The following is a 27,609-nucleotide window of genomic DNA, read 5'->3' as shown; positions in this document are numbered from 1 at the left end:
AATCCCTTGAGGGGGGTGGGATTGCTAGAGGGAAGGGGGGTAGTGGGCAGAGGGGAGCAAAGGGGAAAAAATTGGAACTACTGTGTAACAACATAATCAATAAAATATACTTTTTTAAAAAAGTCCCTTGAAAAAATAACAAATCATCAGTTTTTTCTTAAGAATCACATATATTTACATTGTGGATTCAGGGTACACTTTTTACAGGAGTTGTTTCCAATGGAGTGGCTTTGGAAAGTCCACTCTAAAATGAAGTCACCTGTTGTTGTCACTGTTCTCCTCCCCAACCTCCTTTCTGGGACCAAGCACCATCCCATGACTCCCAAAGGAGACTCCCCTCTTTAGTTTTCCATGAGGCTCCCGGGCTGGCGCGGATTGCTCTTCGGCTTAGGCGTAGACAGGTGCTCCAGCTCATAGTGCCCGTTGTCAAAGGACTTGTGCATGGGTTTCTCTTTCACGTCCTCCTTTTGGCTCCTCTTGTGCTCAATAATCTGCTGGAGCTGGTGGCCAGCATACTCCGGCCTGGTGGTCAGCGGGCTAGTGGGCACAGCCACACCAAGAATATCTGACACCATGTATGGGCGCAGCCAGCCCACCAGAGGAGTGCTTCCAGGGCTATAGTGGCTCTGCTTGTGGTAGAAGAGAAGTCCATCTACCTATAAGACCGGAGACCAGGGATCAAAATGACTTATGGTGCCACACGTTTCCAGGAGAGCCTATATATATTGAGAAGCTCTTATGATCCAAATCCTTTTTCTGGTTCACTGCCAGAGGAAAGAGTTCTCCTTTCTCACACATACAATTTCTCTAAATGAAGAAATGGCCTAGAAACTAAATTTTAGAAAATAAAAACATAAATAGCACGTTCATGTGTACAGGGTGGTTTCCTACCACTATTACACCCTATTACCCACCATGAGGGTATTTTTGAGATGAGGCTGGCTCAAAGTTCTGGGAGATTCTCTAAAAACAGTATGAAGCAGAAATTCAACTGAACCCAGGTTTTCTCTCTCCAAATCTCACACACTTCCACCACCCAAAAGTCTCATAGTGGGGTATGTTCTCCACACACGGAACAAAGCAGGGGAATTGGACAGGCCCCTATATGATGTTGAAGTGCTGAGCACAGGGGAAACTGGCTTTCAAGAAGCCATGCTCCCCAAGCCATTGATAGCAGCTTAAACCTCCCCCTAAACTGTTTGTGAGCTATGATCTGGGACACTCAGTTTTCTCAATGGGAAGACCTTCCACAGTCCCAAATTTTCTTTTCCAGGAGACATCAAATCATCTCTAAAAGCATTCCTTGTCAAGCATTTATTTATAGCATAGAGACTATAAATAAAGATAGTGTTCTTACCACCTTCTTAATTGACACCCAAAAATAAAGGCAATGCAGCCTTTGCCATTTTCTCATGCGGGAAGCTGTGATCCTTTCTGCAAAATTATATCCAGTTCAAGCAAAAAGTTGTGGGTAACTAGGAATAATTGAAAGGGGTGATGGGCAAAGGAAAGTTTGCTTGTTGAGCCTGGAGAGAATAACTACAGTTTCTGAGGATGACAAAAGACTGCCCAAGACTGAGGAGCTTCTGGAGATGTGAGACTTTCAACACTAAGACTGGAAAAGTCTGGGACTCAGACTGGGACAAGTTGGTCACCTGCCCCATGTCACTGATCTGAAAGCACCGATATACCCAGGGACTGATCGCTCTCCCCAGGAAGCAAGGATTCTGAGTTCATACCCCTGTGGTCACAGAAGCCCCTCTAGACTTTACAACAAGCCATGGCAGTCAAACAAAGGGCCTATTCTCAGGCTTACAGCAGGCAGAGACAAAGAACGACCTAGAAATGGAAGCCTCACTGCGATCTGGGCTTCAGTTTCTGAATCAATAAAATGAGGGAGTGAGATGAGTTGTCTGTTCAGGGCCCTTCCAGCTCTGGCATTTTGACTTGTAGCAGTGAGTGCATCCCTCCCCAGCAATCAGCTTTTAGCCCTTTTCTGATGCTTGGACACAGCAAAGTCAGAAGAATCTTAAGACTCTATGTAACCATGTTTCCCTATGTCATATAATCACATCAGAACAATAAAGACAATGGTTTTGTTACCTCAAAAGGGAAATCCATAGACAGCACCTTACACAGGCTCTCAGGGGTACAAGGAAAATTCTTTAGCCCCACAAATTTAAACTAAAATATAAATGAGAACAAAGAATTAGTAAGTATAACAAATATTGTTTCAGCAACTGAAAAGCTATATCCTTCCAAACCACCTCCTCTCCACCTACCTACTGAATTACTAGGTCAGTGGTTCTCAATCTTGCTTTATACAGAAGAATCCTCTTGGGAACTCTTAAAAATTACTGATACCCAGGAGCCACCCTGAGATTCTGACTGAGGATAGACCCAGGCATTTTTTTAAGCTCTCCAGTTGATTTTAACATGCAGGTTTAGGGATTGTATGTTATTCTCTCAGGCCTCCGGCAGTTGCTCCTAATGAAGGACTAGTGAAACTTCTTTCACAGCAGCCAGGATTTTTAGACTGAAGCAGTATAACAAAGTGATAAGGACTACAAACTCTAAAGTCAGATTGCCTGGGTCTGACTCCTAGCTCTGCCAATTATTTCATTTCTATATGCCTCCCTTTTCCCATCTGTAAAATGGGACAATAAAAGAACCTACTTAATAGGGTTGTTGTGTGGATACAATGAGATAATACATGTAGAACACTTAGAAGAGCTCCCATGTTCTCCTTCCTCAATGCAGTTTTTCCAGGACCTTACTGATACATCACTGGAAGTACTATACAGACCCTGTTTATTGTCCTGTAACTGTTATCCAATTGCCTTTAAAAATGTTGTAAGCAATCCAAGAAAACACCAATCTGCAGGGCTTACCTAATAAAATGTCCTCAAAATATCTGTCACTTATTTAATCATTGAGCAGACAGCAAACACAGTTGGGCTATCATCCTGTACTATGGGACCTTGCGGAAGGCAGTCCCCTCGCTGAGCCTGTACTCTCATCGGTAAAATGATGGAACTGATTACATAAGGTCATTCTCAGCAGAGGTTATCAAAATGTGGTTCATGGACCAGCAGTTTCAGCATCACTGGGGAACTTGTTAGAAATGCAAATTCTCAGGCTTTACCTTAGATCTACTGAATCAGAAACTCGGCCTGACACCAAGAAGTCTGTTTTACCAGGCCTCTTGGTGCTGCTGATGCATGCTACAGTTGTCAACCAAGGTACCAGAACTCTAAATATTTTATTAATAAAAGCAGTTATTAGCATTTTACATGAACCTCTATTTATTGAGAGCCTACCGTAAGTAGGTGCTACAATAAGGGCGTGCTAGGAGGACATGCATATTTTTATCGTTTGGTTCTTAGAATAACCCTGTAAAGTAGGTGTTATTAACCCTTTTATACACATGAAGAAACTAAGGCCAGATGATGTTTTTAACTTATCCTAGTAATTGTTAAAGCCAAAACCAGAATCCAGATCTGGATGACTGTTTAGCCTATAATCTTCCCATTATGCCATACTGTGTCAAAATAGATAATTTCATTCATAATGATTATATTTAGATAATAAACCAATCCAAACCAATCCCCATAAAGAACTCTGCAACCCTAACCGGAGGTCTTACGGGATTGAGCTTGGTGTTCTCTCCCAGTCCTTCTTCTTCTGGTAACTTTGAATGCATCCAGTAGAATCGGAAATCAGTCTGCCACAGAGAAGGAAAAGATAAAATATTGCTCATTTCAAACTATAACAGAAACAAAAACACCTGATTCTAAATAGTGACTTGATTTATGAAGACCTATGCCCTTCTATCATTACCCTCATTTCCCTTAAAACACTGCCATAAGGTCAGGAAGATATTTATAAAATCTTCGAAGATTTCTTTTTCTTTTGATTTGACAGCATGAAAAAAGAACCTTTATTACTTTTATAATAACCTCCTATGTTCTTATACTTTCTTGCCAGATGCTTTCCGGGCTAGTGCTTTCCAGCCCTTCTGGCATGCAGCAGTCACCTGTTTTGCTGGAATCTTCACAGCAGCTGCACCTCTAGCAGCAGGTGCTTTTTCAGGAGAAGCTTTCAGGAAAACTGCCTTCAGAAAATTCCTAACTTCAAGCTCGATTATTCATTTCCTCATGTTCTTTGCCTTCATACTTTGTAATGATCAAAATCAGTCATCGTGGCTTTCTTTTCTCTGGCTTCAATCTTCTTGGCCCATCGCATGGCTGCCCATTTTGTACTGATACCTGCCTTCTGCCAGGCTTGCTGAACATATTTCTGGTGGGCACTTTGGGGGAATTTTAGGATAAAGTCAGTACGCTGCATGCATTTGAAAGGCAGAACTTGTCTCCTTACTTGAGGTCCATCATGCATCAACCAAAGCCCTGTTCTGATTAATAATCTCTACAATTGCAACCAGCTTCCTGGCATGAGGCCCAAAGATATAGGCCACTCAACCAACCACCAGCAGGCACCTGAACACCATGTTGGCAGGGTTGGGTGAAAAGAAAGAAGGCCTGACTATTCTTTTCTTAAAATTTAGTAGGAGTATTAATAGCAGTAGACCCAACACTTATTATGGAAAACCTATGTGTCTGGCTCCAAGTTAAAAACTTCACGACACATAATCATACTAATCCTCAACCACCCTGTGAGAGTTGTGTTACCATTATCTCCATTTTACAGGTGAGAAGTCAAAGGGTGAGAGACATTACATCACTTGCCTAGGTACACACAGAAAATACTAAGGGACCATGCCTCTCCAACTCCAAATCACATTCAGTTGACTTTTATTTTAATCCTGAGAATTACACAGGGGAACAATTTTTAACATAATTCCTGTTGAGTTTGATTTTTCAGCTGTTTTAGACTTAAATAGGCATGCTGATTTCAAAACTGCAGTTAGTTTGCTTCTATCACGTCAAGTGTTTTTCTGTACAGCTTATCTTAATGCGACCACTCTAGGCTGGATCGAGCCTGGATGTAGGGAAGCACTAGTGATCTCCTATTGGCTGAGAGCAAACCTCCCTCGAGTGGGGAGGGCTGGGGGACGACCTTGGAGACCAGCAACAGGTTCATACTTGTCTAGGTTATTCAGTTACACATGAGACAGTGTGGTGAGAGATTGTGTGCCGCTCTAAATAGTGAATCATATTCTGAAGTGTAGTCTGAGTTCTTGTCTGTATGCAAGGAGTTAGCAGAATTTTTTTTTTTATTCACATACGTACTTATTTCCTTTCCTTCAGATCATGTCTGCCTCTGCTATTTCTCGTCATAAGTGCCTAAACAACCCTGATTCGTTTTGTTGTATCTGTGGAGTTTCACCATTCCCAGTCAAAGGACAAACATCAGCGCATTTGTCAGGAAAGCCAATTTTGCATATGCTAAAGTAAAACTTGGTGATCAAGATAAGTCTTGGGCCCCTCACAAGATGCACAAGCAGTGTGTCAAGAGTTTATGAATGTGGACAAAGGAAACAGGTGATAAATTGCCATTTGGTATACCTGTGGTTTGGCGAGAGCCCAGAGATCATTCAAGGACTGTTACTTTTGTATAGTGAAAATGTCAGGATATAACAAGAAAAATAAATGTAAAATAGAGCATCCTAGTCTAGGCTACCACCAGCTTGAGTAAGAGAGTGTTAATTCTTCTCTGAATGTATGATAAAATTCACCTATGAGACATCCAGTCTAGCATTTTCATTTCTTGGGAGTTTTGGATTACTGAATCAACTTTAGTTGGTAGTAATTGGTCCACTGAGATATTATTTTTTCTGGATTCAGTCTTGGAAGATTGTATGTTACTAGATATGTGTCTATTTCTTCCAGATTGTCTAATTTGTTGGAATATAACTGTTTGCAATATTTTCTTATAATCCTTTGTATTTCTGCGGCGTCAGTTGTCACTTCTTTTTCATTTCTGGTTCATCAATCCTGTTTATCTTTTCAAAGAACCAGCTCTTGATTTCATTGATTTTCTGTAGTGTTTTTTTCAGTCTCTATATCATTTTTTTCCACTCTGGTCTTTATTATTTCCTTCCTTCTACTTACTCTGGACTTTGTTGTTCTTTCTCTAGTTCTTTTAGGCGTAGGTTTAGATTGTTTGAGACAGGCCTGAACTTCCCTCTCAGGACTGTTTTCGCTGTGTCCCATAGATTCCGGGTTATTGTGTGTTTATTTTCATTATTTTCCAGGAAATTCTGGTTTCTTCCATGGTTTCATTGTTAACACATTCATTATTTAATAACATGTTATTTAGCATCCATGTGTTTGAAAGTTTGTCACTCTTTTTAATTGTATTTGATTTCTAGTTTCATACCATTGTGGTCAGAAAAGAAGCTTGGTATGATTTCAGTCTTCTTAAATTTATCACGAACTGTTTTGTGGCGTAAAATGTAGTCTGTCCTGGACAATTTTCCATGTGCACTTGAAAAGAATGTATATTCTGCTGCTTTGAGGTAAAGTACTCTAAAAATATCAATAAAGGAATCTGATCTAATATGTTATTTTTTTAAAAGATTTTATTACTTACTTTCAGAGAGAGGGGAAGTGAGGAAGAAAGCGAGAGAAACGTCAATCAGTTGCCTCCTGCACACCGCCAACCAAGAACCTGGCCCGCAACGCAGGCATGTGTCTTGATCAGAAATCAAACTGGTGATCTTTCAGTTTGCCCAATCCACTGAGCCACACCAGCCAGGATTAATGTGTCATTTTAGGCTGCTGTTTCCTTGTTAATTTTCTGTCAGGAAGATCTATCCACTGATAATGATGGTGTGTTAAAATCCCCTTTTGTGACTGTAATTCTGTCAGTCTCCACTTTTATGTCCATCAATATTCACTTTATATACTTAGGTACTCCTATGTTGGGTGCATAAATATTTATAAGGGTTATATCTTCTGGTTGGATTGATCCCTTTAATATGAAATCTCCTTCACTGTCTCTTATTATAGCCTTTTTTCCCATCACCATGTATCCCCTCTCTTTTATCTCCACCCGTCCCCCTCTCCCCTGCAATCCCCACACTGTTGTTAATAGCCTTTCTATTAAAGTCTATTTTGTCTGATATAAGTATTCCTACCCCAGCTTCTTTTTCCCGTTTTCATTTGTATGAAATATCTTTCCCCATCTCTTTACTTTCAGTCTGTGTGTTTTGACCTGATATGGGTCTCTTACAGACAGCATATGTATGGTTCTTACTTATTACCCATTCAGTTACCCTATGGCTTTTGATTGGAACATTTAATCTATTTACACTCAAAGTGATTATCAATAGGTACATAGTTATTGTCATTTTTTTATTCATAGTGGTTTTTTTTAAAGATTTTATTTATTTTTTAGAGAGAGGAAAATAGAAGGAGAAAAAGAGGGATAGAAACATCAATTGATTGCCTCATTCATGCATCCAACTACGGACCTGGCCTGAAACCCAGGCATGTGCCCCGACTGGGAACTGAACCTGTGGCCTTTCAGTTCACAGGCCAGCACTTAATCCACTGAACCAATCCAGCCAGGGCTATTCATATTTGTTCTTTTTGTTTTCCTTCTTCTCCTTAAAGAAGTTCCTTTAAAATTTCTTGTAATACTGGTTTGGTGGTGGTGAACTCCTTCAGCTTTTTCTTGTTTGGGAAGCTCTTTACCCTTCCTCAATTTCAAATGATAGCTTCACTGGGTAGAGTAATCTTGATTGTAGTTCCCTACTTTTCATCACTTTGAACATTTCGTGCCAATCGTTCCTGACCTGCAAAGTTTCTGATAAAAAATCAACTCACAGTCTTATAGGAGCTCCCTTGTAGGTAACTGCTTTTCTCATTCTGATTTTAAGGTTCTCTGTCTTTCTTTAATTTTAATTTTTAGAGAAGGGGGACGGAGGAAGAAAGAGAAGGAAAGGAACATCGATGTGAGGGAGGTATATCAATTGACTGCCTCTCACATGCCCCCAACTGGGGACCTAGCCCACAACCCAGGCATGTGCCCTGACTGGGAATTTAACCAGCAACCTTTCGGTTTGCAGGCTGGCACTCAATCCCATTGAGCCACACCAGCAAGGGCTCTCTTTGTCTTTAACCTTTACCATTTTAATTATGACATGTCTTGGTGTGGGCTTCTCTGTGCTTCCAGAACTTGTATGCTTATTTCCTTTGTCAGCTTGGGGAAGTTTTAAGTCATTATTTCTTAAAATAAGTTTTCAATATCTTGTTCTCTCACTCTTCCCTCTGATACTCCCATGATGCAAATGTTGTTATGCTTGGGGTTGTCCCAAAGGTCCCTTAAACAATCCTCACTTTTAAAATTGTTTTCTTTTTTACTGTTCCAATTGGGTATTTTCTGCTACTTGTCTCCCAAATTGTTGATTCCATCCTCTGCTTCATTTAATCTGCTATTGATTCCTTCTAGTACATTCTTCAATTCAGTTACTGTACTCATTTCTGACTGTTTCTTTTTTATGATTTCGATGTCCTTTTTCATGTTTACTATCTCTTGGCTGATGATCTCACGATGTTCCTTGATCATCCTTATAACCAGTGTTTTGAACCCTGTATCTGGTAGAATGTTTGCCTCCATTACATTTAGTTGTTTCTCACTTTTCTCCTGTTTTCCATTTAGGACATGCTTCTTTGTCACCGTATTTTGGCTCACTCTGTGTTTGTTTCTATGTATTAGACAGATCTATGTCTCCCATTCTTGGCAGAGGGGCCTTACCTAGTAGGTGTCCTAGGGCCCCAGTGGTGTAGTTTCCCTAGTCACTTAAGCTGGGTGCTTCAGGAGTGTCTATTCTGTGGGTTTTATGTGCCTTCCTATTGTAGTTGAGCCTTGATTACTTTGGCCATATCAGTGGCTGAGGTTGACCATGAAGCTGAATAGCTGTAATGGTCATGACCACAGCATAGGAGCTGCTGTGGGGACTGACCCCATGGAGCAAGATTCACCCTCACGGGCTCTGATGCCTGCTGAGACTACCCTTTGTATGGGCTACTTTTGGAACTGATTGTGTGGTACTCTGTCATGGTCTGAAGCCACTCACCAAGTGTGTTGGTTCTGGGGCCTCTTGGAAGGGGCTCTAGTGTAGGCCAAGGCCAGCCCCTGCTTGTGACCAGCCCAGCACTACCTCATTGGAGCCACAAAGTGATCCACAGTTGGTGACTGTGCTGGGTCTGGAGACACATGGGAGACACTACACTGTGAGGCCAGCTGACACCTGTACCAGGCCTGGGGCCACTCAGCTAAAGACTCTGAGCACCCCAAGACCTATTTCTATCTACTAACTGCTGGTAAGGCTCAGCTGCTGAAGGAGCCTCAGGTGGTATAGAAATTTTAGGTGATGCAGGGTCTCATGGAGTCACCTGGGTGGTGCGCGTGGTGTGCAAGTTAATGTAGACTCAGGTTTTGCAACAGTGCTGAGCCTGGAGCCACTCAGTGAGCAAAAGGCACAGAGTACACTGGGGCCAGCAGACCTCTTAAGAGTTTTTAAAGAAAATATGAAGTGTGGACCAAGGCCAGCTGTCTACCACTGAAAGAGTGTCTGGTAGTATGTGAATTGGGTGGAGTGAGGTCCAGGGAGACATCAGGGTAGAGTGAATAGAGTTCACCAGTTTAATGCAAATCTGATTTGGCCATATGGGAGAAGCACTCAACATAGGGACAATGGTGGCTGTCCCTCTAGCCTTCACCCTGAAACCACACTATTCAGTTTCTCCCTGTATGTCTCTGACATTCCCAAGCTGCTGTCCCTTCACTGGAGCCCAGGATTAGTTCTTGCAAGCGAGAATCCACACATGGGCCCTCTAAGAGAACATCTGGGTTTCCAGCAGCCTTCTGTCTCACCTGTAAGGATGAAATCCTCACCGGTTTTCACAGCCAGATTTATGTAGACTACTCTTTCTGGCACTGGTGCTCAGGGCTAGGGTGACCAGTGTGGAACTGCGACCTCTCATTCTTGAGGGGGCACCTGTGCAGCTGAGCTGTCTCCAATTTATGGGTGTGGAAGCAGCCTGTTCCTCATCTCTTCCCCTCCTAACAGTCTTGGTGTGGCTTCTTCTGTACTATGCTTAGCTATAGGAGTTTGGTTCAGCCTTTATTTAGAGGGTTCTCCAATTCAGCTGCAATTTTGATGTGGTCATGGGAGGAGGTGAGCACAGCATTAACTTACTCCACCATCTTGAGAGGAACTCCTGGGAATTTGCATTTCTAATAACATTGAGAACCACTATGACGAACTAATTGACAGGGAGCACTAAAAAATCACCACTACAGCCCTGGCTGATACATCTCAGTGGATTGAGTGCCGGCCTGTGAACCAAAAGAACGCTGGTTTAATTTCCAGTCAGGGCATAGGTTACAGACCAGGTCCCCGGTTGGTGGTGTATGAAAGGCAACTGAGCCATGTATCTCTCACACATTGCTATTTCTCTCCCTCTCTTTCTCCTTCCCTTCCCCTCTCTCTAAAAGTAAATAAATAAAATCGTTTTTTTAAAAATCACCACTATAAAATCAGGACAATGCTGGAAGACTATTGGAAACAGAAATAGAGCATGAAGGGCTGACCTCGCTTTATCATGACGACTGTTATTTTCACTTATAAGAATCACTAATTTGAGAAAAATATTGGGGGAAGTTGAAACTTGAGAGGAGAATACTGGGGCCTATCCTCATTTGGAAAATCTCCTTTTACAGCTATTCTCTCAGAGATTCAAAGCTTTGTGTTATATGAGAAAGGCCCTGCAATTTTTAGGGTTAGGATGTGGTTGGTGAAGGAGCAGAGGTGGCAAGAGTCTACTGTATGATGTCTTACACTCCACCTTCTCTTCCTTGCACAAAGGCATCCCCTTCACCCACAATCTTCCCTGACAGCAATCCTCTCACACTCTGGAAAGGACAGGGGGCAGCAGCAGCTTCTATAAAGTCCCAGCCAAACTCTGCACTCTGTTTCTCTCTTCCTTCCCCTCAAGAATTTTCCCTGACTAGTATGGCACAGTGGATTGAGCGCCTGCCTTTGAACCAAAAGGTTGCCAGTTCGATTCCCAGTCAGGGCACAGGCCTAGTTTGTGGGCCAGGTAACTGGTTGGGGGCATGCGAGAGGCAACCAACTGATGTTTCTCTCACAGATTGATGTTTTTCTTCCCTCTCTTTTTCTCTCCTTTCCCCTCTCTCTGAAAATAAATAAAATAAAAAAATAAAAAAATAAAAGAATTTGCTATACTTTCCTTAGTTCCTCCTACTTTTGTTAAAACAAAGCTAATTTGCCCTGACCGGCATAGCTCAGGTGGTTGGAGTGTCTTCTGGTAAACCGAAATGGAAGGTTGCAGGTTCGATTCTCGGTGAGGGCACATACCAACACTGCGAGTTTAGTCCTGGTTGGGGAGCGTAAAAGAAGCAACTGATGGATGTCTCTCACATCAATATTTCTCACATCAATGTTTCTCTCCCTCCCCTCCCCTTTCTCTAAATCAGTGAGCATGTCCTTGGGTGAGGATTTTTTTAAAAACTAATTTAAACACACTCAAAGAAACACTGAATAATGTTCTTCATATACCACATCTTCTACACACCAAGAACCCATATGCTGAGCCATCTTCCCCAGAGGCAAGGAGAAAGCAAGAGACCTGAAGTGATTATTGATCCTTACCTGACAGTCATAAAAAGGGTGTCCCCGCCAGCACATCACATCCAGCACATAGTAGGTCTGCTTCACCTCACTGTAAATGCAGTCCAGAATGGTGTAGTCTGGGACACAATGCACAAAGCTGTTACAGGGTACCCCTCCAATCAGGGTTCCCTATACCAAAATCCACAGACCCCCATCTTAGGGCTTGTGAACTGAGTCTAACAATCCTCAGTCCTTGCAGCAAGCACCAGCACTGAGAAATCAGAATTCAGTGGGGAGAGAGCATTCTTCTTGATGTAGCAGAAGGGTGACCTGTGCTAGGACAGCACGAGAGGTATCTAGGCAATCCTTAAGCCAGGTGGAAATTCTGAACTTTAGATAAATTGGGACATTTACTCACCTTAGAGAAGCTCAAGTTTACAATTACATTTTAAGATTTTTATTTATTTTTAGAGAGAGAGGAAGGGAAAGAGAAAGAGAGGGAGAGAAACATCGATCAATTGCTTCTCATTCAGGCCTCAATTGAAGACCAAATCCACAACTCAGGCAACTGCCATGACTGGCAATTGAACCAGTGACCCTCTGCTTTGTGGAACAACATCCAGCCACTGAGACACACTGGATAGGGCTACAATTAATTTTTGAGTTCCTATCCTGGACATTGTGTTCTATGGGGACATTAACTGTAAGTAGTCTCTGTCTTTTAGGAAGTTACAATCCAGTTAAGGAGATAAGATGATCACAGAGGAAAGAACCAAGAGCTGAACTATATAGTCCTGACTGGTGTGGCTCAGTTGGTTGGGTGTCGTTTCACAAAGCAAAGGGTTGCCGGTTTGATTCCTTGTCAGAGCACAAGCCTGGGTTTCAGGTTCAGTTGCGGAAAGCAACTGATCGATGTTTCTCTCAAGCAATGATGTTTCTCTCCCTCTCTTTCTCCCCCTGTTCCTCTCTAAATAAATAAATAAATAAATAAATAAATAAATAAATAAATATCTTTTTATAACAAGAGAGATGAACTATAGAGCACAAACTGAGAAAATAGGAATTCCAGAAAAAAAGAGATTGAAGCAAGCAGGAAATGCTTCATGGAGGACATGTGATATGAACAGTCTTCTGAGATAAGAGAATTAAAACAATAGGGCAGAGAGGAGGTGGGAGGGCATTCCAGGCCAGAGTACTGAAGTTGCATGAACAAAGGCTCAGAGGTAGAATAAATTGGGTACATGTGGGGAGCAAGAACGTAAGCCAGATGAACAGAGCTAATGGTGGCTATTGGAGAGTAGGGAAAAACACAAGGACGGGCAAGCCAAAGCCCGTGAGGGGCTCTAAAAGTCAATAGAGGAGTCTGGGCTCAGTATAGAGAACATGAGGAACCAACAAGGGAGTAAGTAGGCAAGGAAGAAAGCAGGGTTCAGTCCAGCTCTTCCTCTTCCTCCCCGAATGACCATGGGCAAGTTATTTAACCTCCATGATATTAGTCGCCTCAGGCAGGAGGAAAAAGCTTAGCTTAGGACAACAATAAAGGAGAAAAATGAATTTGGTAGGGAAGCCCCAGCAACATCTTACTGTTCATTACACTCAGCATTCTCACCAACTGCAGCTATCACCTTGTAATGGTGGTTTATGAGAAAGACATGTTCATTTTAATTCCAGGATTTTTCTTGCCCAAGGACAGTGTCTGTGCAATTTGAAAGGTATGCTTTCAAAGTTGGCTTTTAAAACAACTGACCGATACATAACACTGAAGAAAGAAACTGAAGAAGATACAAATAATTGGAAGCATATACCATGTTCATGCATAGGAAGAATCAACATCATTAAAATGTCCATACTACCCAAAGCAATTTATAGATTCAATGCAATTCCTATCAAAATACCAAAGACATATTTCACAGACCTAGAACAAATACTTCAAAAATGTATATGGAACCAAAAGACCCCAAATACCCACAGCAATCTTGAGGAAGAAGAACACAGTAGGAGGAATCACAATACCTGATATCAAACTATACTACAAGGCCACGGTAATCAACACAGTCTGGTACTGGCATAAGAACAGACATATAGATCAATGGAACAGAATAGAGAGCCCAGAAATAAACCCAGGTCTATATGGTCAACTAATATTTGACAAAGGGGGAAGGAACATCAAATGGAGTGAAAAGAGCCTCTTCAACAAATGGTGTTGGGAGAACTGGACAGGGACATGCAAAAAAATGAAACTAGATCAACAACCTATACCATACACCACAATAAACTCAAGATGGATCAAAGACTTAAATGTAAGCCATGACACCATAAAAGTCCCAGAGGAAAACATAGGCAGGAAAATTTCAGATATCCCATGTTACAATATTTTCACTGATATATCTCCTAAGGCAAGAGAAATAACGGAAAGAATAAAAAAATGGGACTACATCAAACTAAAATGTTTCTGCTCAGCAAAAGGAAACACCAGCAAGATGAAAAGGGAACCAACCGTATGGAAAAACATATTTGCCAATGATATCTCAGACAGGGGACTGATCTCCAAAATATATAAAGAGCTTATACGACTCAACATCAAGAAAACAAACAACCCAATTAAAAAATGGGCAAAGGACCTGAACAAACACTTCTCCAAAGAGGACATACAGAGGGTTCATAGGCATATGAAAGAATGCTGAACATTACTAGCCATCAGAGAGATGCAAATAAAAACCACAATGAGATACCACCTCATACCAATCAGAATGGCCATCATCAACAAATCAACAAATAACAAGTGCTGGCGAGGATTCGGAGAGAAAGGAACCCTAGTGCGCTGTTGGTGGAAATGCAGACTGGTGCAGCCACTGTGGAAAAAAGTATGGAATTTCCTCAAAAAACTAAAAATGGAACTACCTTTCGAACCAGCAATTCCATTGTTAGGATTATATCTGAAGAATCCTGAAACCCCAATTCAAAAGAACCTATGCACCCCTATGTTCATAGCACCACTGTTTACAATAGCCAAGTGCTGGAAACAACCTAAGTGCCCATCTGTAGATGAGTGGATCAAAAAACTGTGGTACATTTACATAATGGAGTACTATGTAGCAGAAAGAAAGAAGGAACTTCCACCATTTGCAACAACATGGATGGAACTAGTGAAATAAGCCAGGCAATGAAAGAAAAATACCATATCACCTATTACAGAAGACTAATGAACAACACAAACGAGCAAAATTGAACAAGAGAGCTATATAAGCCTATGATTTCTTTACCTGAGTGATTGTCTAATACAACAAGGATGCCAGCCTGTTAAACCAAGCACACTGTTGTCCGGAGACAGCCAACTGACCTGGAGTCTGCACGACCCTTCCCCATGTAGGAAGGCCACCCTCCCTGCTACACCCCAACTCTTACTGGGGATTTCTGGACCCAAGGGTAGGTAGGACGATGACCATGTCCAGCTTGAAGCAGCTAGAGGAGCTTGACACCTTCGCCCATTGTCCTTTATAAGATTATAAAGGGTCTTAAGTCTGAGAGGGGGGAATTGTTATTTTTTATTGTTATAAAAAATTAATTAATTAATTTAAAAAATAATATTAGAAAGGGTGAAGCCAGGGAGCTTGTATGCACGACCCATGAACATGAAATAAGGGGGAGTGGGTTGCTGGGGAAGAGGTGGTGCTGGGTGGAGGGAATCAAAGGGGAAAAAAAGTTGGAACTATTATAACAACATAATCAATAAAATATACTTTAAAAAAAAGTGCTGTAACAGGGGTCTGCTAGTAGAAAATAACTTATGCAAAACTACTGTCTGCTCCAGCCCAATCTTCCTGTAAGTAAATTACCCCATAATAAATTTTGTTATATTCTAAAAAAGAGAGAAAGAGAGAGAGACTTAATAATTATGAAACCTAAAAACCAGACAATTTTACGTAGGTACCTTTTGCTGTTGTTGAGTTTCGTTTGTTGCCCCCTGGCAAAAGTGAAGGAAACCTGTTGACACAGTAACCACTCTTGGTGTAGGCACTGGTAGAACCCTGTTTGAAAAGAAAGATACCATTCTCATTAGCTATCAGGTCTCCTCACCCTCTTGCTTCCACATTCTGTGGGGGTGTCATCAGCTCAAAGATGGCTCTCAGAAAATCTTCCTGAAGATTTCAATCCCCATGCCAGGCACAGCTGTTGTGGCAGACAAGGAATATGGAATGCAAAGAATGCCTCTTGTGCCCTGGCCGGATGGCTAAGTTGGTTGGAGCGTCATCCCATACACCAAGAGGTTGTAGGTTTGGTCCCAGGTCAGGGCACATACCTAGAGGCTGCAGGTTTGATCCCTGGTTGGGACTTGTAAGGGAGGCAACTGATCAACGTTTCTCTCATATCGATGTTTCTCTCTCTCTCTAAAATCAATAAGCATATTCTTGGGTGAGGATCAAAAAGAAAAGAAAAGAAGAGAAAAGAATCCCTCTTGCTATAGACCAGGAATGGTGACATAGAGAAAGGAGGTAGCTACTCACCCTGGAGGCCACGATAAGGGCTCTTTTCCCAACAGGGCACACGACCACAATCCATTCCTGCCCCAAATCTGAAGGGACGTCAATTAACCACTCAGATAGCATCAACTGGCAACACAAAATAAGGTGTTAAAAATCAACAGGGAAAAAAAAAATCAACATGGGTGTTCTGCTCCACTGTTTAAAATGACAAAGAATCCACACATTACATCTAATATGAAAATACAAATTAATGATGAGGGCAGAAAAGACTGACAGTGGAACCTGCACCCCACTCGCTCTTAGCAGTCAACTGGTCTGCTCAACTTTTGGGTTGGAGGCCACTTGCCATGAACTCCATTACCTGAATTCATACCCATTCTTACAACCTCACCCTCTGTATCCAGATGATGGAACACTCTTCTTTTCCTTACTTTGTCCACCCACTTACCATTACCATAATTATTATGTTCCAAGGGCTATACCTCAGAGATGAATAAGGTCCTTGACCTTGAAATGCTCTTTAAACTAGATCATTATTTCCCAAATTATGATGACACAAATACTATACTAAAGGATGTTAGGAAATCTGCCTCAAGAAGGGGGCAGGGGTAGGCTGTGGTAAAATGAATTTGAAAAGATTAACTTCCATTCATCACTTATAGTCCCTCCCATCCACATAAACTTAGGCCTATCAATTAATCCCTCCCACTGAATCTTTCCTCTCTCCTTCCCCTTAGACCACAAAATACTTAACTACTAATCTTTAAAAACAAACAAAATGATTGAACACAATAAAAAAATGGAAAAAGAAAAAAAATGAAAATCTTTTTATCACTATACATTTCTGTTAAGCTACTCCACTTTCTCCTTTTTTTCAAACTATCATTGCTGCCTTCCTGCCCTTTGCCACTCATTACAAATCTCTTAACCCACAAGCCCTGCTAAAGGCAATAACTAACTTGCTTGCTGTCAAGTATCTCTTCCTCACCTCCTTCTCCTCCTGCTGCTTCCACTCCCCCTGTGATACTGCCAGTCACATCTTCCTTCCTCCTTGACACATGTTCCCTTGTCCATGTGACACAGTACTATTGTTTTTCTTCCAAATATTCTTCCACATACACTCCCCAAAAACATGTAAATAATCTTCAGAAGGCTCTTTTAGGCCCCCCTTTGCTTTCCTCTTAGATGCTGACCCCTTGGGGGTAGATCTCGACTGTAGCTTCACTCTTCACTCTAAGAGGATGCCTCCAAATTGCCTTCTTTTTCACATCTAGATTTCCTTCCTTTCCTCCAGATGTATATTTCAAGCTAGCCATTTGATATCTCTTTCTCTGTTTGTCCTCTCTGTAGCTTAGACTCAGTATATCCAAAACTAAACTCACTGCCTTGTATTGCTCAAGTATTTCCCAGCCCTGAAACACCCACGCTTTCCCTTCTGCATTCTGTAGCCCTGTTAACTGCCATCACCACTATCTCTGCTACTGAATCTTAAACCCAAGGCATAATCAACACTCCCTTAAAGAATAGTAAATACAACACTAAAAGCAAAAGAGACAAAACAAAAACAGATAAATGATACTACACTAAATTTAAACATCAGTGCTGCCAATAATACCATCAAGAAAGTGAAAAGAACCCAGTGATGTGACACCAAGATGGGGTGTCCCCTGTGCAGGAAGAAATTCCCTCCCAGAAGCTCATCTACTTGCAGCACTTCCAATGACCAGAGGATGGAGGAAGCCAGGAGTCACATAACATGAGGAGAAAATTAAGTGATTCTTAATTTTACTTGCACAGAAATCATAAAATTCTCTAATTTTTATTTTTGTCACATAAGATACTGTGCTCAGGAGGAGGACAGAAGCTGGATAGCCAATCCAAGGCCTCCAGCACCGGGTTTGGATGGGGGCTCTACCCAACTCAGTTACCCCAGAGCCTGCAGATGTGATGGCCTGCTGTGGACCAAAAATGGGGCGCCCCCCTTCCTCACCCCCTTCAGTACAACTCAGTCACTTCTTCAGGAAGATCACTCACTGGGACAAAGTTCGAGGTTTCCTCCCTTTCCCAAACCACACAGTTGAAAACTGAGTTCAGAAGCGGGCTGGAACACACAATTCAGTTCTATGATGAGAAAAGGAGTCAATATTTGGCGGACAATATAGGTTTAGCCTAAATGAGCAAGTGTTGAGTAAGCAAAGAATGTTGCTGCTTTGGGGGATTGGAGGAAGCATGGTCAGTCCTCTAGCTCCATTACCCGAAAACCACACCCATCACCAGAGCTGGCTGTTGAGTGGCCAGGCACATCCACTAACAGAACTAGGAACCAAGGTGCTCTATCTGCACCTAAAGTGTTCAGCATGTACCTTTTAATGCACGTGTCAAGTTTGTTTCCCACTTAGGAAGTGGAAGTCTACATCTTGGGCCTTAGAGACACTGAGGGTCTCCTACTGTGCAGGGCTCCTGGTAGGGCAGAGGCAGCCTGTGTGAAAAGTTCTGTTTTCCTAACACCTCAGCCATGAAGTGCCTCTCAGAAGCTGGCAGGTGGAATGGCTGTCACCTCTATGTCCAGCCTACTTCCTGCCACGTTTCTGTTATTTTCAGGTTTTTAAAACTGTATTTAACTTTTATCAAAAATAGGACTTTGCTATAGGTGTCCTGAAGAAACTAATTCCATGGAAGTATTGGTGCATTAAGAAAGCCATAGGCTAAAGTCAATATTCAGAAATCGAAGGCATTTCTGTACACCAACAATAAAATCTCAGAGATAGAAACTGAAAGAAAAATCCCATTTACCAGAGCAACAAGAAAAATAAAGTACCTAGGAATAAACTTAACCAAGGAGGTAAAAGACCTGTACTCAGAAAACTACATAACACTGAAGAAAGAAATTAAGGAAGATACAAATAAATGGAAGCAATACCATGCTCATGGATGAGAAAAATCAACATCATCAAAATGGCCACACTACCCAAAGCAATTTATAGATTCAATGCAATCCCTACCAAAATACCAATGAATTTTTCGCAGACCTAGAACAAATACTTCAAAAATTTATATGGAACCAAAAAGACCCTGAATACCCACAGCAATCTTGAGGAAGAAGAACACAGTAGGAGGAATCACAATACCTGATATCAAACTATACTACAAGGCCACGGTAATCAACACAGTCTGGTACTGGCATAAGAATAGACATATAGATCAATGGAACAGAATAGAGAGCCCAGAAATAAACCCAGGTCTATATGGTCAACTAATATTTGACAAAGGGGGAAGGAACATCAAATGGAGTGAAAAGAGCCTCTTCAACAAATGGTGTTGGGAGAACCAGACAGGAACATGCAAAAAAATGAAACTAGACCACCAACTTACACCATACACCAGAATAAACTCAAGATGGATCAAAGACTTAAATGTAAGCCGTGACACCATAAAAGTCCTAGAGGAAAAAATAGGCAGGAAAATTTCAGATATCCCATGTAGCAACATTTTCACTGATATATCTCCTAAGGCAAAGGAAATAAAGGAAAGAATAAACAAATGGGACTACATCAAACTAAAATGTTTCTGCTCAGCAAAAGAAAACATCAGCAAGATGAAAAGGAAACCAACCATATGGGAAAACATATTCGCCAATGACATCTCAGACAAGGGATTGATCTCCAAAATATATAAAGAACTCATATGACTCAACACCAAGAAGACAGACAACCCAATTAAAAAATGGGCAAAGGAACTGAACAAACACTTCTCCAAAGAGGACATACAGGGGGTCCATAGACATATGAAAGGATGCTCAACATCACTAGCCATCAGAGAGATGCAAATAAAAACCACAGTGAGATACCACCTCACACCAGTCAGAATGGCCATCATCAACAAATCAACAAACAACTTGTGCTGGAGAGGATGCGGAGAAGTGGGAACCCTGGTGCACTGCTGGTGGGAATGAAGGCTGGTGCAGCCGCTATGGAATACAGTTTGGAATTTCCTCAAAAAACTAAAAATGGAACTACCTTTTGAACCAGCAATTCCATTTTTAGGATTATATCCAAAGAACCCTGAAACTCCAATTCAAAAGAACCTATGCACCCCTATGTTCATAGAAGCGCTATTTACAATAGCCAAGTGCTGGAAACAACCTAAGTGCCCATCCGTAGATGAGTGGGTCAAAAAACTGTGGTACATTTACACAATGGAGTTCTATGTAGCAGAAAAAAAGAAGCAACTTCTACCATTTGCAACGATGCTTGCTGAACAAACCTAAATTATACTGTCATAGAGGATGTTATCTGCGCTGTATTTGGAGCAGAGAAGATAGGAACGTAAGCACCCAGGAACCATATTCTAAAGGTGGGAGAGGATTCTCAGGTGATAAGACACACAGATTACAGAAACAAGTATATGATAGCAGGGTAGACCCCTGCCTTCTGGAATACCTAGACTATCTAGAGCACTAGACAGTCTCCATGCCTGTTTTCCCTATGGCACCACAAGCCACACTGGTTTTCTCTCCTGAACCAACAAGGCACTTAGTTAAGCTTGTTATAGTGATCTGTCATGGTCTCAGCCCCACATAGGCCAGCTGGGTGGCCTGGGGTGGCTGTGTAGGCTTATATTCAAAGGCAGCTCTATTTCCCATTTTCCACCATTTGAATGTGAAGATCCAAGATTGACATCTTAGTCCACTGCCTGGAAAAGGCTGCCAATCTGGGAGGTGTGCTGGGCTGGGCAGGTCCAATCCAGAACAGCTAGGAATGACTATTAAAGAAGTGAGTGCATGAAGCCCATTAGCCTATCAGAAGCAAGCCTTGGGTAATGGTTCCGAAACCACTATTCGGTTGTTTCCATCAGTGATCCCTGTGGTCCGCACATGGCACTATAAACCATTTCTTCTCTTCATCTGTGAACTTTCTAAACATCAGCATTTTCTTTGCAGTTCTCATTCTTTTTCCTGCCTCCTTCCCTTCTCTTTATGGCAACATTTATTTCAGTGGGGTCTGACTGCATATTAAAGGGAGTGGGACTAGCTGTGCCTAATCTTCTCTGGAATACTCACCTGATTAGCATAGCGTTTTGGTAACTTCTTGACAATGTCAATGTCCATTTCTTCATCATCTTTCTTATCTTCTTGCTCACTCTCCATCCCTGTCCAGTCATCTTCAGCCAGTCTTCTGACATGGTTCACATAATCCAGCCGCTTGCTGGAGAAAGAAAAGGCATACAGACAGATCTTTATGTCTTACAGAAAGACAACCTATAAGGTGACAGATTGATTAAATTCAAAGTCTCCAAATTCAGGAGCAATTTAGGGATTCTGATGGGAATAAGAGATGACAGAATTTCCTCTATAAAGCTAAACCAGTGACTGTCTCCTTACAGATCCTAAATAGGACACTCACTCTGAACACACACAGCCTTCCTCAGAGTTTCCTAAGAATGAGCAAAGTGAAATATTTAAAGGAACTTTCAAGGTTCACTAGCTGGAAAGGCTGACCTCACTCGCACCTCTACCCCAGGTGAAAGATGACACTTTTCTGTCTGGCAGATATCTAGTCCAAAGGCCCCCAGTGACTGAAGAGAGGAATTACTAATACGCAGTGAGAATATAAAAACAAGCCTTGGCAGGTGTGGCTCAGTGGACTGAGTGCCAGCCTGCAAACCAAAGGGTTGTCAGTTCAATTCCCAGTCAGGGCACATGCCTGGGTTGCAGGCCAGGTTCCCAGTTCGGGATGCACAAGAGGCAACCACACACTGATGTTTCTCTCCCTCTCTCCCTCCCTCCCTAACCCCCTCTCTAAAAATAAATAAAATCTTAAAAACAGAAAACAAAGAAAGGAAGAAAGAAAATATTAAAACAAGGGCTGCTTCTGGAGCTTTCCATTTTATACAGTTTTCTGAGAAGCAGCCAGGCCTTTTTCCAGCTCCTGTTTAATTTTCAAAAAAGACCACTTAGTTTACAATTTAATATCTTTTACTTGTTTCCCTTTACTGTTATCTTTCTCTTTTTAAAAAACTACATATCGGCCCTAGCTGGCATGGCTAAGTTGGTTGAGCGTCATCCTGCAAAGCAAAAAGTCACCAGCTCAATTCCTGCTCAGGGCACATGCCTGGGTTGCAGGCCCGGTCCTTGGTTGGAAGCAAGAGGCAACCAAAGGATGTTTCTCTCTCACATCAATGTTTCTCTCCTTCTCTTTCTCCCTACCTTCCCTTCTCTCTAAATAAATAAATAAAAATCTTTAAAAATAAAATAAAATAAAATACTCCATATTGTAGAAAGTTTAGGAAAAGAGAAGGTGAAAAATGACCTGTGGAACCTAATTGTTCCAAAGTGATTTGTAGATACCACATAACCTTCTAGGCTTGGTCTCCTCAATGCTAAGACCAAGAGATCAAGCACGTGTTCATGAACATGAAGGTGCACACCGAAGAGAGCATATGCAAGCACAATGGTCTTTTGTTTCAAGAATAAGGGAGAGTTGGCATACTTGTACATGTGCAAAATGGTGCACTGCTGTGGTTATTTCCTGAGCATTGTTTTAAGACAAGAGAAGGAAACTATCTAGATGCCCATCAGTAGGGGACTGCTTAAATTATATCAGAACTGTCCATTCAATGAAACATATGGCACTTTATGTACTGATACAGAACATAAGCAAAATACCACTGTTAACTAAATGTGCAGAACAGTGTACTGTACACTCTACTTGTTTTTTAAAAAACGATCACCACACACTTGTTCATATAGCAGAATATATCTTTGCAAGGATACACAAGAAACTAATAATATGGGAGAGGAACTGAATGACGGGACAGAATGAGGAGGAAGACTTTTCACCAATTATTTTGCAACAGGTAAAATATTCATTATATGTATTCATAGTTCAAAATTCAAAATACATAAGTTATAATTTTTGTTAAAAGGGACGGTGGGGTGATCCTACAATATAATCTGCAAGTAGCCCAGAGGGCCATGGGAACCATTTCTGCTAATATGTCCAGTGATGTAGCACTGGGCAAATGCAGATGGTACAGAAACAGTACAGCTGTTAATAGCTGCTCTTGATTTTCAATTTAACTGATTACCCAAAAGAGGCCCATGTTGCTCTGAGAATAAAAGGACAGGCCCTACACATTCAGAGAAAACCAGCCTCAAACATTCTTATCCTATTCTCTTTCCCTGTATGCTCATTTTGGCACTGAGAATTACGTGTATAGAAAACACGTCATTAGGTTCCCAGTGGAATTATTTGTCTAGAACTCCCAAGAGCTCCACAGAAACATTTGGACTGCAGGCAGAGAGGAAGACCACAGCAATGTCATTACTCAGAATGTGGGAGAAGCTACACAGGGAATGTGGGGAGTGGAAGTCTGTGTGTGACTTTCACAAGTCCATAAATTACAAAGCTCAGTGCTGTTGCCAGGAAAAAAAAAAATTTAAACCAAATAACTGAACTTTTTCTTTCAAACTTCCTCATCGTTTCTTAAGCTCTGGGTATAAAGGACATCTACCTCTGCCAGGATTATCTCCACCCAAATGCGTGGGCAAGATGATCAACTTACAAAGGGTCTGATTTGAAGGTGGTTCTGTAGAGGCAAGCCTAGAGCCTCCTGAATAGTTCAAAATGCCCAGCCTAAAGAAAAAAGACAGGGAGTAAAGCATCCCTTACAGTTTCTGCAGTTCCAATAACCGATGGCGCCGCTCACTCTGCTCCAAGGTACTGTACTTGGACTTGTACTGGGACAGGCGGGGGTGTGGGGCAGCTGTGCTATTCAGATCTTGAGACACAGAAAAGCTACTGGCCAAGGCTTGACTCAGCTCTTCCATTTTCCCTACAAAAGAAAACAAGAAAATGGTTCATGCCCTGGCTGGTATTGCTCAGTGGACTGAGTGCTGGCCTGCAAACCAAAGGGTCACAGGTTAGATTCCCAGTCAGGGCACATGCCTGAGTTTCAAGCCAAGTCCCAAGTTGGGGGCACACAAGAGGCAACCAATTGATGTATCTCTTGAACGTCAACGTTTCTCTCCCTCTCTTTCTCCCTCCCTTCCCCTCTCTCTAAAAATAAATAAAAATTTAAAAAAAAAGAAAATGGTTTATTCATTTCATATAACCTCCTGTGTACAGGTAGATACAATGTGACCTGATGTCCAAATTCCTAAAAAACCTCACTTAATCCGAAATCATAACTGTTAAAGGCTAAATGAGTTACAGATAAGCAGTTACATTATTTGCTGGAGATATTTCAATAATGCTCCTTCTGATAGTTCTGAATGTATAGATATAAACTTAACCATTAGTCACTGAGCAAATTCACCTTGTGATTGAATCTAACTTTTGCACTGTCATCCATCACCAGAGGTCCTGTCATTAATTCCTTCTTACCATCATTGATAACCAGTGACGTGATCAAGTACTTAATTTTTTTCTTGAATAGTTCTAAATAGTCATTTCTTATTAACTAATGTAACTTTCTGATGCAAATTTTATCCAACTGGTTGTTTAACTCTCTAATAAATTGCAATTCACATTAAGAAAATTTAGCTCCAGGAAAAATACTAGTTCTGGGGCCCTGAAGGAAGGTAAGAGAAGCCAATAACCCAAACTTAGCAGTTACTTTCTCATTTTATAGTTTGTTTTGTTTGGGATGGGCAGAAGAAAGGTTTTAGGACTACCTATGCAGGAGTCACTTGAAAAATGGTAGCTAAAAAAAGCAACAACAACAAAAAAGATAGTTAGAATGTGGAAGGCTATCTAACTGGCTAAGATCATGTGCTTTAGAAATGTGAAGGACTGGCCCTAGCCTGGCCAGCATGGCTCAGTTGGTTGGAGCATCTTCTTGTAAACCAGAAGGCTCAGGGTTCGATTCCCAGTCGGGGCACATGCTTATTATGTTGCAGGCTCAGCCCCAAGGTGGGGAGTGAACGAGAGGCAATCGATTGATTGATGTTTCTTTCTTTCTTTCTCCTTCTCTCTCTCTCTCTCTCTCTCTCTCTCTCTCTCTCTCTCACTCCCTCCCCTACTTCCTTCCCCTCTCTCTAAAATCAATAACCATGTACTCTGGTGAGGATTAAAAAAAAATGTGAAGGACTGATATGTGGTACATTTGGCAGAACAGAGAGCAGATGTCATATTGGAGAGAGACTACCCAGGTAGAGCCTAAAGAATAAAAGTGGATAGAAAGACGTGAATTCACACTTCATCCACTCTCCTGTAAATAAAGGTATAAGGTGGCAAATTTAACCCAAGGGTTAAAGGTATGCCTCAGAAGGTAAGAAAATAGAAACATTTGAGAGAAATTTGATTCACACAGCTAGACTGGCTTAACCCTTCAGTTCTAGTGGGCACCACAGTGCTTAAAGTTCACCTCAGGCCAGGTCCCACTGCTCGGAGCACTTCAACCAACAGTTTCAATACAGAGCCTCTATAGTTAAAAATATAAGTTCATGGGCTCTGCTTGGCAATGACTTATTTTCCATTACACACTTGAAGTCAGATATTTTTTCTTAATTTGCAGCATTAAGTTTTTTAGTTTGAAAGGAACTTTTTAAAAGTTGTGGTTTATGGAACACTACTCGGCTGTAAAGAAGAAGGAAACCTTATCCTTTGGGATAGCATGGATGGACCTGGAGAGCATTATGCTGAGTGAAATAGAGAAAGACAAGTACCATATGATTCTATTCACATGCAGAATCTAATGAACCAAATGGAGACAGACTCCTAGAGAGCAGGCTGACAGCTGAGGGGGAGAGGTGCTGGATGAGGGGGTGGAGGGATTGAGCAAAAAAGAAAAAAACAGGAAGAAACTCATGGACATGGACAACAGTGTGATGATTACAGGGGGAGATGGAAGAGGGTATGGGGGAGGGATAAATGGTGATGAAAGGAAACTTATCTTGGGGTGGTGAATACACAATACAGTGTACAGATGAAGCGTTGTGGAACTGTGCACCTGAAATCTGTATAATTTTATTAACCAGTGTCACCCCAACAGATTCAATAAAAAGGGGAAAAAAGGAAAAGAGCTAAAAAAATAAGTGGTTAAAAACTCATGACATGACATAAAACTTACCATTTCACCATACCAACCAAAACAAACAAAAATTATTAAGTGTACAGTTCAGTAGTGTTAAGTACTTTCACATTGTTGCACAATCAATTTCCAGAACTCTTCATCTTGCAAAACGTAACCCATTAAAATTAACACATCACTGTTGATTTGAGGCTTAACACACTTGAAATGCAACCAGGGTGGTCATTTGTGGCTGAGGCTAGGTGATGAGTACTTGGAATCCATAATGGTATGCTATTTTCTGTATTTTTCTGTATTTCTGTATAAGTCTGAACACTTCCATAATAAAAGTTGTGGGTTCCTGCTGCGTCCAGAACCACAAAAATCCTTAATCGTTGCTTTGAATACTGAGGAGGCTCCCTGTACTCTTCTTGGCTGGCTCCTGCTCTTCGAACCCACTCCTCGTATGGTGCAGTCAAGTGTTCTCACCACAGCCCGGATGGGTTAATCCCATCCTCCACCTGCATCTGCCCCCTACTAACTCCCAGGTTTCCGACCCACCCAGGCTCCTCCCCCATGCTCTAGCCGCGGGACCCCAACATCCCCCTCCTCGCCCTCTGAGGTCCCAGTTGCGCGTCCCCAACCCAGGGTCGAGACCTTCTGGGCATCTCTCACAGAATTTCTGTCCTCTCCAGGCGGCCGTTGTCTCCGCCACTGCCTTTCCCTCGGGATGGTGCCGTTCAAGCCTTGCAGGATTCCTCCTTCTCCGGCCTGGAGAAGCGGAAGTGCGCGTCGGGGGCGGGGGGTTGAAGGGGACTGGCTTGCCTCGCCCGTGAGCGGGAGGCCTTGGGAAGTCGGGTGCGAAGCCGGCCGCAGCAAGTCACAGCCTGCACCTACGGGCAGATAGAGCTAGTGGGGCCCAGGCCCAAAGCAGAACTCACCAGGCCAAGGTGACAGTTCACACGTCCTGTTGCCGCCGCCGCCGCCGCCAAGGGACTGCCAATCAGTTGCCCGGAAGGAGCCGGCCCGCCCCTCACCCGCCGAGGCCCCGCCCACCGCCCCGCCTGCAGAATTTCCGGCCTTCCCACCGAGGCGCAGTCTGCGCAAGACGCTACTTCCGCCCCTAGAGGCTGGCCGCTTCTTCATCAGCTCCGGGCTCTTCCTATGAGGTGACAGGGCCGCACTGTTCCCTCGCTGCGGGCCTCAAGCTTCCGGACTCCTCACCCCCACCGCAGGAGCCCCGACCTGGTCTTGGGCGTTCTGAGCCCTCCCAGCTATGGGTCCCGCCCCAGACCCACTCAGGGTGCAGGGCGCTCCCTCAACCTACCCCTCTCGGTGCACTGTCCCTGAATGTCTCCCCGCACCCCTCACACCTCGTCCCCGTTCGCTCGAGCAACACCCCCGGAACCGGACTTGATTACAGCTCCGGCTCGGTTGGGGAGGCTCTTTCCTACTTGGTGGTAGGCTAGGGATAGCGGATACCTGCTTAAGTAGTGATCAACAAGTACA

General features: G+C 42.4%; 1 protein-coding gene and 1 pseudogene across 1 annotated transcript; both read right to left on the bottom strand.

The window, feature by feature from the left end:
* Nucleotides 1-131: 131 nt before the first annotated feature.
* SNUPN (snurportin 1) lies at nt 132-27,098 on the bottom strand. Its single transcript, XM_090269972.1, has 9 exons — nt 27,042-27,098; nt 23,760-23,922; nt 21,149-21,293; nt 16,111-16,215; nt 15,537-15,633; nt 11,645-11,742; nt 3,647-3,724; nt 2,104-2,184; nt 132-656 (listed from the first exon to the last, which is right to left on the bottom strand). The coding sequence occupies exons 2-9, from the start codon at nt 23,915-23,917 to the stop codon at nt 342-344; spliced, it is 1,077 nt and encodes a 358-aa protein (XP_090126098.1). The 5' UTR covers nt 23,918-23,922; nt 27,042-27,098; the 3' UTR covers nt 132-341.
* LOC150015630 (large ribosomal subunit protein eL14 pseudogene) lies at nt 3,942-4,522 on the bottom strand (annotated as a pseudogene).
* Nucleotides 27,099-27,609: the final 511 nt, after the last annotated feature.

The sequence above is a fragment of the Furipterus horrens genome, unplaced genomic scaffold (assembly GCF_987537825.1).
Source record: "Furipterus horrens unplaced genomic scaffold, mFurHor1.1.pri manual_scaffold_3, whole genome shotgun sequence".
Lineage (NCBI taxonomy): Eukaryota > Metazoa > Chordata > Mammalia > Chiroptera > Furipteridae > Furipterus > Furipterus horrens.
Note: the sequence above shows the minus strand (reverse complement) of the source record. Positions and strands in the feature narration are given on the sequence as shown.